This window comes from Typopeltis vanoorti, chromosome 4 (assembly GCF_054136105.1).
Source record: "Typopeltis vanoorti isolate ZY-2024b chromosome 4, IOZ_Tvanoo_1.0, whole genome shotgun sequence".
Taxonomy (NCBI): Eukaryota; Metazoa; Arthropoda; class Arachnida; order Uropygi; family Thelyphonidae; genus Typopeltis; species Typopeltis vanoorti.
The window spans coordinates 138,358,170-138,372,473 of NC_143552.1; the positions used below are offsets into that span (position 1 = coordinate 138,358,170).

Consider the following 14,304-nt stretch of genomic DNA (forward strand, 5'->3'; position numbering starts at 1 on the left):
AAGATTTGTTTAGATTATATTTTATATATTAAGTAGAGTAATCTACCATTCATCCAACCATAGCAGGAAGGCACTTGGCTGTTCTGATAATTGAAATAGTGGATAAGTGAAGAAACAATTACACAGTGCTGTACCAGAAGTTGATTGATATAAAAGGGTAGAATGATTGAAGTTCACTGTTTTGAAAGTCAAATAAATGGTAGATCATACTATATTATATTGTCTATGCATTAAAATAATTAACTGCAACATGATTCTTAAAAAAAAAACAAAAGAAAATAACATTAAGTAGTAGTATGCAACTGAGATAAATTGTGCAACTCCATTTTAGAAATTTCACATTTTGAAATTATTATGGTAAATTAATGTATTCTAAATCAACATGAATAAGAGAATTCTATATATAAATTTTTGTGGTAATATTTTGAAATAATGCTGTTTTAAATTTAGTAATTTAAACATACATACATACAAGGGATTATCAAAATAATGGAAACACCTACAAATTTTTCACTGATAAGCTGTAAGCCTACCTTGAGCTGTTAGAACACCATGAATTAGACGTGGAATAGACTGATACAAGTCAAATTCATGGTGTTCTCAAATGGAATTTGAGACCATTCTTCCTGCAACACATGTCCCAGCTGTGCCAGTGATGTTGCAAGTGGAAAATGTGATCGAACCTTGGAGAACCAATTGGAGATAACGACTAGTCCATTTCTACCCCTTGTCATAATCTTCAACAGTGTGGCTCATGATGCACTTATGATTTCTGCATTTTGCAACTATTGAAAGCTGCACTCCAATGTTCATACCTTTTTGGAGGTATGATCATTGGAATGCAGTTTTTTTTTTTTTTTATATATATGATATCAGCTATCACATAGCAGTGCTGTTGAGTTATTTGTTGTGCAGTTGGTGTGCAAAATGTCAGACCTCAGTGACCCCCAAAATCTCAGTGAGAATTTGCTAATTAATACTTCATACATAAATTCTACCCATTTTAAAACTTCTATTGAAATTCTTGTTAAGAATACAGATATAATAACAACATTCCCTTAAATGACACCGTATTACTTTTAAAAAAGTTTTTCCTCCTGATATCACAAATCTCTTTTCCATTGATATCCTTTTGGATTTTTCTCCTGGAAGAATAAAAATTTATAAACAGATAGAGAATACCTCGATGGGTTCTCCTCTTGTCAATTTTTTCATGGAAGTTTTCAAAAAACAAGCACTTGACTCAGCTGTCTCAAACCAAATTCTATCTGGCTAAGATATGTGGACTAGGAAATGGGAAAAAAATCTGTTTATATACCTCTACTGAAGAAAGGAGATGCAAAGGAGTGCAAATATTGCAGAACTATATCATGAACAAGAAGCTGTTGTCTGTTGTCCGAACAAATCTTGGAAAAGCTGGGTATTTCACAATAGGTAAAGGGGTGCGACAAGGATGTATTTTATCTATGTACCTATTTAACATGTACAGCGAATACATTTTAAGAATGGCAGGGCTGGAGGAGTCTTCAGTTGGAATCAAAATTGGTGGAAGAAATATAAATAATTTGAGGTATGCAGATGATACACGTTGCTAGCAGAATACAAAGAAGATTTCAAGGAACTTATTATGAAAGTTAAGGAAGAAAGTGCTAAATATGGCCTTAAACTTAACATCAAAAAGACAAAAGTTATGGCAACATGTGAACTTAACGATTTTGAAGTAGATGGGAAGAAAATGGAAGTAGTGAACAATTTTGTGCTCCTAGGATCCTGAATTGATAAAGATGGGTATTGTACTGAAGAAGTTAGAAGATTATTACTTGGAAGGAAAGCAATGACAACTTTAAGTAAGATCTTTAAAGGAAAAGATATTAGCCTTGCAACAAAAATCAGAATCGTGAAAGCAATGGTATTCCCTGTAGTACTGTATGGATGCAAGAGTTGGACCCTGAGAAAGAGTGAAAGAAGGAAGATAGATGTATTGAAATTACAGGTTTGGAGACACTTACTAAGAAAGCATGGACTGCAAAGCAAACCAATAAATCAGTATAGATAAAAGAAAACCAAGCTATGATCATCAAGCAAAAATTATCATACTTTGGGCATATTATGTGAGCAAATGACAGTCTGGAGAAGACGATAATGCTTGCTAGAGTTGATGGAAGCAGGAGAATAGGAAGACCAAGAATTAGATGAGTGGATGGAGTTAAAGAAGCAACTGGAATGCAACTGGAAATTCTGAAAGGTATGGCCAGGGACAGATCTGAATGGAGAGCATATGTTCATAGAATCATCAGAAGTCAAAAACGACTCGATGGAACATAACAAAGATATGTGGATGATATTTTCTATTTGGCCTCATGGTCTAGACCACAGGTTCCCAAAGTGGGCAGTACTTCCCCCCAGTGGGCGCTGAAGCCTTCTGGGGTGGGGGGGGTATAGTGGGATCAGAAGCATTTGGGGGCGTTCAGGCGGTCTAGGGCTTGGTGGCTCTTTATAGAAGAAATGAATAATATATATTTAAAAATTAATTATTTTCGTGATTTTGCGATTAGATAATCATTTAAAATTTAAATATTGCATTTTAATTAATCTTATGCCCGTCTTACACGATCAATTTTTTTTATCAATTTTCTATTTCAATTATTTAATCATTTGAAAATTTACCATGCCAGATAGAAACAGATGTCAATGAGAAAAGAGAGCATGTATATATGTGTGTATAATAGGTTATGTTTACAGTAGTAAATATATTCGTTATATTTCATTTTAAAATATATATGAAATAAATAAAACCACTTTTCTAATTGATTTGTACAAAAATAAACCCAATTTTATATAATTTAATATTACAAGTAAAAATAATAATAGCAAGAAAGAAATAAAATTGTAAATTTTAGTTAGCCTAGTTAGTACTAATTTATATTGCTAACTCGAGGGAAAAAACAAAGCAAATATTATTCGAAACTTATTATACTGTTTTCTGTGGTTATGTTTTGTAGGTTTGTTGTTTATATCTTGTGAAATTATTTTATTTATTAATTATTACTTATAATTATTCGGACAATGTCGTGGTCGGACAAACAAAATGCGCTTGCATGCAAAATAAAAAATCGAACGTGTCATACAGGATATTTTAACTTCTATTTTTATATACTTAAAAAATTTATTCATTTTTTGCTATTGTAAAAATTGATCGTGCCATACAGGCTTTAGTCTATCCACACAGCAGACAAGTTTTAACTAATAGTATGTCGGTCAACTATTACGTAGGTATTTCACTCAATTCAGCATGTTTTGACAGGAATATTATTATTATTATTATTATTATATGACACCTCCAGGGAGTCCAAAGACTCATCAAGGGAGAGTGTGCCAACAGCATCAAACGACTGGTCCCCTTCCAACTACTAACTGTGCTCAAACTTACTTAACTGAGCCATTAGTAGCAGAGGCTCTACGAATATGGGTGCTTGCAGTGACTTGTTCAAAGCACGAGTACAATGGTATCGCAAACAAGTCAATGCATGCAAGTCGATTCGGGCTGGATTTCAAATCTATAAATACCAGTGGTTTAGGAATAAGTTTCATTATTTTTTGTGTGCTTTGCCAACAATCATCAGTTGAAAGTGTGATAGATAAGTGAAGTCATACAAAGTGTAAATTAAATCTTTTATTTTGTGAATATTTTTGAAAATTTTATTTCTTCATTATGTCTGAATATAAGAAGAAATGTCGACAATACAGTACTGAGTATTTGAAATATGGTTTTATTCAGTCTCCTACGAACCAATTATTACCCATGTGCTTGATTTGCCAAAAAATGTTTTCAAATGAAGCAATGAAGCCTTCTAGGCTACAAGAGCACTTGACTAAAATGCATGCTGACAAAAAGGATAAGGATTTGTCCTATTTTCAAGTACTAGAAGAAAAATATTTTAAACGTCTAACTATATCAGAACTTTTTACGTCGTCCACTAAACAAGATAATGACGGATTACAAGCTTCTTATAATATTTCATTATTAATTGCAAAAGCGGGAAAACCACACACAATTGGTGAGGAATTAATCTTGCCGGCAATAAAAGAAGTAATAAACACTGTGCTTCATAAGCCAGCGTCAGATATCATCAGGAAAATCCCTTTGAGCAATAATTCAGTGCAAAGAAAAATCGATGAAATGGCTGAAGACATTGAAAAATCATTGTGCGATTATTTGAAGACATGCCAATTTTCCATTCAACTTGATGAATCAACTCTCCCAAATAACGAACCACAACTCTTATCATACGTTCGATTCATAAAAGAAGAAAAAGTTTGTCAAGAATTATTGTTTGCTAAAAACTTGGAAGCGAATACAAAGGAAGAATCTATGAATTCTTCCTTTGAATATTACAAATAGGAATGTCTTTCTCTTGAAAAAACTTATCATGGATGAGTTTTTTCAAGAGAAAGACATTCCTATTTGTAATATTTTGTCTGCTGCTACTGATGGTGCTCCAGCAATGACAGGATGCCACAACGGTTTCATAGCGCATTTGAAACAAGCAGTACCAAATGTACTTGCTATACATTGTGTTCTTCATAGTCAACATTTGGTTGCGAAAAATTTAAGTGAACGTCTGCACAAGTCGCTCCATTACGTTATTAGAGTAGTCAACAAGATTAGAAGCAATTCATTGAGTGACAGATTGTTTAGCCAACTTTGTATTGAAAATGATGAAGATTTCAATCGTTTGCTGCTTCACACAGAAGTTTGCTGGCTTTCAAAAGGTATTTGTCTGAATCGATTTTACAATTTGTTTGATTCAGTACTAGAGTTCCTAGAAAACACAGACGACGGATTGCGGGCCAACCTGATTACATCCAAAAATGACAACGCTTATTTGACAGACCTCTATAAAATATTTAATGAAGTCAATCTACAACTACAAGGTGATGAATTGAATTGAATTAAAACAAAAAACGTTATTGCCGCTTTTGTAGGGAAACTTCTTCTGTTCAAGCGGAATATGGGCCAAGGGGAATATAGCCACTTTTCAAATTTATCAGCAGTGTCTCTCAAAAAAGAAGATTTACTTACATACTGCCAACACTTGGAGGTTCTCCATGCTGATTTCAATGAGCGATTCAAAGATATTCAAAAAATCAGCTAACGCCTTTTTATTCCCATATACGGGAGTAGGTGAGGCCATTTAGCCCTATCTAACTTTTGGAGACTGAGTGGGCAGTTCAATCTCCACTGGTACTCAATCAGAGACAGATGGTCCAAGGCTATCACTAATTAAGCGGTACGCAGTGAAGAGAGACGGCTCAAATGTGCCGCCATCTCGTGGTCCCTAACCCTAACACAATATATTTAATGTCTGAAATAATGTGGGTTCTACGGTCGATTTTCTTGAGTTTACAGGACGAAAAACCCGAGTTTCCGGGAGGAAAAACCCGCTTGCCCGTGCCAGAGATCGACTAACTCGGGAACCGGTCGAAAAAAGGCTTAGAAAAATTTCCGCTAGTCGCCGACTAGACTCGAAACCAAATCTTCCTTCGTGCGGCCAAGCGCGGCGGTATGCAAACGCCACATCCGCTGAGCTACACAGGTTCAAAGATATTCTAAACATGAATATACCAAATTGGGTTCTAGATCCTTTCTCACATGTAAGCACAGCAGGATCATCAAATTTAGAAGTGGAACTCATAGAACTCACAACACAACAAATGAAGAACTAAAAATAAAATTCAAAACTGAATACCAAGAGTTCAGGCTTCAAAAATCAATACCGACACTGTACTCTGGATTATGGGAAATAGTGCAGAAATTTTTAATTGCATTTCCATCTTCTTATTTGACTGAGCGTGGGTTTAGTGCTGTAGTGAATTTACTATCTAAAAGGAACCGATTGCATATAACTGAGCATGGCAATTTATGACCGTTTTTAATGAAAGTTGAACCCGATATTAATAAACTTTTAAAAATGCACCAGGCTCATCCTTCACATTAATTTGATATTTTCTCTTTGTATTTTTACTTTGTAAGTTCGAAATAAACCATCTAATACATTTGATGGTGTTTTAATTATTACATTAAGATTCTTACTAATGTAATGCAATTTCTTAATATGTATTCCGAATTTTCATATTTAAATCATTGTATGAAACTTCACATTAATTTGTTATTTTTGCTTTGTATTTTTACTTTATAAGTTAGAAATAAACAATTTTGTAATATATTTAATGGTGTTTTAATTATTACAATAAGATTCTTATTAATGCAATGCAATCTCTTAATTGTATTCCACATTTTCATATTAAACCATTGTATGAAACTGTGCATAATGTTATTCGAGCATACATTTTACAATCTTTACATATGGGCTACGTTTCACCAAAATCGGTATAGCAATAACTGTGTTCAAAATGAAGCACAAATTGGGCACTTCTTTTTAAAAATTTAACGGCATAAGCAGTAATGTATCATTAATTGCTATGTACGTCAAAAATATCAAACGGCTTGAAGCAGAAAACTGTTATAATGGGGGGGGGGTTACAAAATTTATGTCTTACAAAGTAGGCGGTGGCCCGAAAAAGTTTGGAAACCTAGACACATTAGACTCTTTCCTCTGTCACCTCAATAGTCTTCATTGTAGAATTTACTATGGAAAAGGAAACTAATAATAGTCTAGCCTTTTTAGCCACCCTGTAAACACACAACCCAATGATAACTGTCCTTTTCAGTATACAAGAAACCCATTTAGACACACACAAACTTTCCCCTCAACAATATGGTATCATTAAAATACTAACCCATAGAGCAAATAACCTTTGTTCCAATGAGGCCACACACACACACACACACACAAACTCCCCTCAATAATATGGTATCATTAAAATACTAACCTATAGAGCAAATAACCTTTGTTCCAATGAGGCCTTTCTTGCAGCAAAACTCAATCATATACATCCCATCTTTCTATCTAATGGCTACAGTTGCTACAGTATCAAAAAAATAATAATCAATCCTTTCCCATTCTTCACTCTTTGGAAAGACTTTAGTATGCTATCATCATCTCCTATATGTCTGAAGCACATCAGAAAAAATAGCCAGAATCTTAAAGAAATACAACCTCTGAACAACTTTCAAGGCCACTTAAAACTAGCTACCTTTATCTGCTCTACAAAAGACCAAATCTCTCCTCTCTCAGTTCATGCTGTACTCACAATTCCCTCTTCCTACCATGGACAGACAAGACGATCAGCCACCATCTGCATGGATGAACATAAAAAAAATAAATCTGCAGTCATGACGGTGATCAATCGAGCCTTGCAGACCATGATTTGAATACAGCTCATAATATTAATTGGAAAAAGACCACCATGCTCCGTTGTAGTAAATTTAGAAAAGACTGATTTTAGAATCTGAAAAATCAGCCTAATTTGAGTAAATATGGTTGCATAAAACTTCCCAAAATATTATCATTTATGCAGGTGCTCCATGAAGTCAAAAGACTCATTGTAGAAGATCCACTCTATCCATCAACACAATATATCATATATCTTCTTAAACCTAATTCACTGTTGGGTACTCACAACCACCTCTGGAAATCCATTCCACTCATTTACCACTCTCCAAGTTAAAAAAAAACCTAGTCTGCACACCCTTCCTAACCATATTATTAGAGAAATTTCCAAGTGTGACTCCTTGTTTTCACCTTACTCTCCATGTATTGAAAAATTTCTTCTCTGTCAATCTTATAGAATCCTTTTAGTAACTCATGAGTTTCTATCATGTCACCTCTCTTTTGCATGCCAACTAAACTCTGCAACCCACACATCTTCGATTTCGATCTATCCCAATAAGAAACATTCCACAGACCTGGTCACAGGCTTGGATATTGTCCTTTGCCCACACTGCCAATTTATTTAAATCATCCTGCAAGATATTTATATCACCCTCCACAGTTTGCATCATTAGCAAACAACTGAATATCCCCCACACATCAAAAATTCCACTATATCATTAATGTACAAATTAAATATGCAACTAGCTATTTAATTACTAAGCAAAGTAATAAAAGACTATCACTTACCAATTTCTGAACCCACACCACCTAGACCACACAGCAGCACATTTCCTTTTGATACTTTGGTCATTGCTTCATTCCCAATTACGTATAGCTGTCGACTAAAAAACAAGCAAAACGATCAGATTATCACTTTAAGTACTCTACATTCATATCAGAAATTCAAAATATAGTAGATAGCTCATGTCCACTAATAATAAATTTAGCTTAGCACTGATAAACGCTCTCAAGTATATATAAAATTTACTTCATACAGTATGCATTAAGTAAATTTCAATATTTTTGTATCTGCATATTTCTAAGTCTACCATCCCACTAATGAGATCTCAACACACAATGGAAACTGGTCTTGGAAGTCTTAGCATTAAGATTGCATTCTACACTTCCTAGAGAGTGTGCTCTGTATGATGGGATACTCAGAGCAATATGTGGCAAAATTAGTGGGACCAATCTGAACTACTACAGGTAGTCCTCAGTTGGTCTTACAATATAAGTAACTGTCTATAAGAAAAATGTCTACAGATTTCTGATAAGAGTACAGAGACTAAATTAATTTTTGATTTTTTCATAGATGACTGATATCTATAGTATGAGGACACAATTGTCTTCAAGGTGACAACTGTTTAGGAGCAAGGAGTGATATAATTGTGAGATATATTTAAGGGAATGCAATATATTATTATGACCTTTTGACAGGAGACCTTCAGATAAAATAAGATCAGCTCAGTGGGTCAGTCTTAGCAATGCCTAGTTTCTAGCTAATAGGATAATGGAATTACTCTAGGTATATCTCATGGTAAAAGTAGCCTTCCTATAAATCGGAAAGCTCAAACAGCGGTTGAGAACATCTAGATCACACAATCAAAAAAAGGATAATGCACTATTCAAGCCCACTTTGACTATTCATAAACTCGATCAATTTATGAATGGTACTTATTTTCTCAAAAAAAAAAAAAAAAAAAGCTGAAGGTTCAGTTGCATGAGGAACCAAACAGCAAAGAAGTATTAACATCTCTATACGTGCAATAGGAATGTTGCAAGATGGTAAAAAAACAACTACTACCCTTCAAAGTGCTATTAAGAGGGAGATTTGTAAACATGCGATGCCAAAAATATACTTACTTCATCATACTGAAGGCAAAAATTTTAATTTTTCCCAGAAAGCTGGATGTCTTCTTAATACAGAATAAGTCGCAATGAATATGCATAACCCCAGGATCTTATAATAGCAGATCTTTTAAATGTGAATAATTCTTTGAATTTTAAAAACTCATAGCAATAACATTCATTCATACTTGAACAGAATGAGAAGTTCAACAAAATGTGGTTGAATGTGGTTTAGTGCCACATGGATGCACACTGAAATAATTCAAAACAAATATTACTTTAGCCATTCAGTCATTCTCTCTTCACTCATCTTGTCCACATGCCATCTCAATTTCCAAGCTCTGATTTCATCAGATAGAAGTGGAGATCTATAGAGTTTCCACAATTCTTGATTATGTCTTCTGCATTTATTATTATTATTATTATTATTATTATTACCACGGGCTACTCCAGGAGTCCTTAGACTCATCGAGGGAGGCCCTAAACATCATGTTCACACAGCTGTTCAACATTCTCACAGTATCTATCATACCTTGCCTTGAACTCGCTCACTGTCATAGCACCCACAACAGACTCTGGCAGCTTATTCCACTCATTTACCACTCTAAAAGTAAAGAACCCAGCTCTATTTACCTGTTGTGTTGTCTTACAGGTCCATACGTTTTTGAGGATTTTATTTTCAGTTATACAGTTTTTGTATCTTGGTCTGTTATGCTCCAGATTTTTGCTCCACATAAAACAAATAGGCCTGATGATGATCCTGTCTTAATATCAAAAGGTTCAGATCTAATTCCATGAGGTCTAATGACTGTCTTGTATATCTTCTTCTTCCTCCTAACATGGATTTTTAGGCCAAGTGGCCTGTTCCGGTCTCATTCCACCTCTTTCTTGGTCTTCTGATTCTTCTTTTTCCACTTATTTTATATCTGTATACTATTTTTGGTAGTCTGCTGTTCTCCATTTGATTTAAATGCTCTATCCATTTTTTGTTCATATTGTCTTATGTAGTAATTAATTGGTTTTATATTCAGGGATTGCAAAATTTCTTCATTTGTTTTTTATGGTCACACTTGGTATACCCAGCTGTTTTTCTGAGAAATTTTATTTCTGGTGTTTCAATTTGTTTTTCATCTTTCCTTTTTTATGGACCATGTTTTGCTTCTAGGTGGTATCGACAAGACATTATATAGTCTGATTCTAGTGGTTTTCTACTAGGCTTGACTTAAATTTATCATTTATTATGCCATTTACTTTGACAAACTTTGATATTTTAATGTCTATGTCTTTTTCTTCTTTGTATGATAAATCACATCCCAAGTATTTGAAAGTATTTCCTTGTTCTAATATTTTATTATATATCACTTTTGTTTTTTTCTTTAGATACTGTCATATCATATTGTTCTGAGATATCATTTAATCATCATCATCATCATCATCAAATTCCTGCCATGTACCATCAAGGGGTGTACAGGATATGATAGTACTACATGAAAAAAATTACATCATTACTAACTTCCTACCTACAATTTTCCTCCAAATTAGTCTGTTACCTGTCAAGTCCAACATTATCAGATCTCATATTTCTATCGTCTAAGGCACTTTGTACCGTATCAATCCACCTATATCTTGGTCTTCCTCTGGGTCATTTTGCTGCCAACCTGGCAGAAAACACTTGTTTTGTTAATCTTTCTTCACCCATTCTGTTTAAGTGACCATACCACCTGAGATTAGCTCTGCTAACGCATTCCTGGATATTGACAATGTCAAGTTCTTTCCTAATATCCTCGTTTTTAATATGATATCGCCATTGATGCCATCTGTTCACGCCTCTAATCTTTCTCAGGACTCTCATATCTGTGGTCTCTAGTCTTTGGTCAAGTGTTTTACTTCCGACCCAGCTCTCAGATCCATAAGTTAAAAGTGGTTTGAACACTGTCTTGTATACAGCTAATTTAGTGTTCCGACTAATTTCTCTTTTATTCCATATGAATTTATTCAATTGACTTCCCACCATACCAGTTCTGCTGATTCTGTTGTCTATTTCTATATTTAGTTTACCATCTTCGGTAAAAATCGTGCCAAAGTAGCTGAAATGTTTTACTTGTTCCACAGGTTCTCCATTCACAACATAGTTGACATTTTTAATGATTCTGCCTATTTTCATTGTCTTTGTCTTTTTATTGCTGACTTTCATACCATATCTATTACAACAGCTATTCAATTTAGTCAGAGAATCTTGCAGACTTGTAGCAGATTTATTTAGAAGTATAACATCATCAGCATAAAGCAAAGAGCTGACATTAACATCTCCAATTTTGATATCATGTTTAATACCACTTTCCTTCATAATGTGATCCATATAGATAATGAATAACAGAGGAGATAATGTACATACTTGTCTCACACCAGATTTAATATTTAAACCATCTTCCTGTACTTTATGACAAATAGTCGAGAAAGCATGGGAATATAACAAAGATCTGTATTTAAGTTTTGTCGATTTGGAAAAGGCATATGAAAAGGCACATGTCAGACATTGTCAGCATCCAGGAATGCGTTAGCAGAGCTAATCTTGGTGGTATGGTCACTTAAACAGAATGGGCGAGGAAAGATTAGCAAAACAAGTGTTCTCTGCCAGATTGGCAGCAAAACGACCTAGAGGAAGACCAAGATATAGGTGGATTGATACTGTACAAAGTGCTTTAGACGATAAAAATATAAGATCTGATAATGTTGGAGTCTTGACAAGTAACAGACTGATTTGGAGGAAAATTGTAGATAGGAAATTAATAATGATGTAATTTTTTTCATGTAGTACTATCATATCCTGTACACTCCTTGAGGGTACATTGCAGGAATTTGATGATGATGATGATTAAAACTTTCTTACATGTTATTCTTTTCAATATGAAATTCAATTTTATCCTGCTCAAGACTAAACAGTGATCACTTCCAATTTCAAATCCTCTGTACACTCTGGTGTCCTGCACCAGGGAGAAAACATCACTATCAACAATAACATAGTCAATGAGACTTTTCTTATTCCTTGCCTCTTCTCTCCATGTGAGTTTGTGCACATTTTTATGTTGGAACATGGTGTTAGTAATAACCAGTCCATGTCCTGAGCAGAAATCCAAGAAATATTTGCCATTATTATTAACTTTGCTCTTTTCTCCAAATTTTCCCAAAATATTTTTGTATGTCTCACAATCATTTCCTACTCTCCTATTAAGATCCCCAACAAGGCCCAACTTTTCCTTTTTCATTGTGTCAGTTGCTTTTTATAAAGCCCTCAAAAAATTCCTCCACTTCTACCTTAGTAGAACCTTCTGTGGGACCATAGGCACAAATAAGTCTCATTGTCCAGTTCCCCATTCTCATATTTGCCAACATTACTCTACTTGAGACTGACTGCCATTCAAGAAGATTAGCTTCGTATTTTGTGTTGAATACTATGGGTACTCCTTCTTTTCCTTGACTGTCATTTCCTGAATATAACATTTTGTATTTATTGCTCAGAACGATCTCACCAGTTTTTGTCTTTTTTGTTTCAGTCATCCCTATTATGTCGATCTGGTACTTATCTAATTCCTCAGCTAGCTACATTTCTTTGCCACTCAGGCTTCTTATGTTGATAGTACCGATCTTTAACTCTAGTGATGTTAAGTTGGAGTTTGTTTTCAGATTTGTTCCAGTAGCTGACTTTTCGCTGTTCACCCTGGTTCCCTGGAGAAAACAACGGGGTTGTTTAACCGGGCAACGCTCCAGCCGGCATGAAATTTTTGTCATGTCGTACTATCATTTTTTATTTTGGTTTAACCAATAAGAATACAATTTGGTCGGCTAAATCCCAAATTGCCAGCCCATCCTCGTTCGTTCAGTATCCAAGTAGATACCCAACAGGGTGCACCACGAGAAGGTTGGCAGCATTGGACATTAGGTCAGAAGCCCTGGTGGGTTCTCTGCATTCCTTTAAAGGCTATGTGGAGGTCTCCTCTCAGTTATACAGCTTTGACCCTTAAGCACCCCTGGTGAGCCAGATGTGATATCATTTAATGATCTTTGTAAATCATCTTCTGACATAGCTAATATTATTTGATCATCTGCAAATAGTAATATATCTATCTTCATTTGTGAGGTTATTTGTATATCAAATGGGTTATACTGTTTCCAGATTGTTATAATTTTATTTATATATATGTTACGGTTAAAGTGATAAATCCGGTTATTATTAATAATTACCGGTTAAAGTGAATAATTAGAATTAATCACTTTAACCAGTTAAAGTGATTAATTCCTAGAGGAGTCTAGTAAATGTAATAAAAACATGTTTATAGGTTTTATATATATTTTCATTCTCAATAGAAATTATAATAGCTTAGGTTAGATTAGGTTAGGTTAGTTTATAATGAAAAATGTAAGGAAAGTACTTCTTTTGCACTCAATGAAATCAGAAATCATTATAAACTAATCTAACCTTTATCGGCTGGAAATCAATATAAACTAACCTAACCTAACCTTTATCAGTTGGAAATCATTATAAACTAACCTAACCTTTATTGGTTAAGTTAGTTTAGGTTAGATTAGGTCAGTTTATAATGAAAAAAGTAAGTACTTTTTTCATTGAATGAAAATCAGTGAATCAGAAATCATTATAAACTAACCTAAATAACTTAACCTGAACTAACCTAAACTAATCTGGATGTCGCATGTCGAACCAGAGTGTAGTCGTACTTTGTTGTGGGCAGATTAATGGGGATGAAAGATAAGCGTTGTTGTTTTGGGCCGAGCTTAATGATCACGGGCAGATAAATAGGGATAACAAATAAAAGTTTTGTGGGCAGATGAATGGGGATATTAGATAAATCAGAGAGGTACTGATCAGTGTTTTTCTCCATTGATGAGGAAAGAGGTACAGCAACGATGTTTATCTATTATCCCTATTCATCTGCCCCTGCCACAACTTTTATATGTTATCCTCATTTATCTGCGCGCAATCTCAGCCCATAACACCGTTTATCTTTCATCCCCATTAATCTGCCCACAACAAACTATGACTACACTCTGGTTCATGCAACATCTAGGTCAGTTTAGGTTAGGTTATAATGATTTCCAACTG

General features: G+C 34.4%; 1 protein-coding gene across 2 annotated transcripts in view; it reads right to left on the reverse strand.

Annotated features, from left to right (window-relative positions):
• LOC150107706 (ubiquitin-like modifier-activating enzyme 6) overlaps positions 1-14,304 on the reverse strand; it is a 701,981-nt gene that overhangs the window by 619,160 nt on the left and 68,517 nt on the right. For both annotated transcript variants that reach the window (XM_090391479.1, XM_090391480.1), the window contains exon 3: positions 8,085-8,179. In XM_090391479.1, coding sequence (XP_090247605.1) covers positions 8,085-8,179 — 95 coding nt within the window. The remainder of the gene's footprint in view (positions 1-8,084; positions 8,180-14,304) is intronic.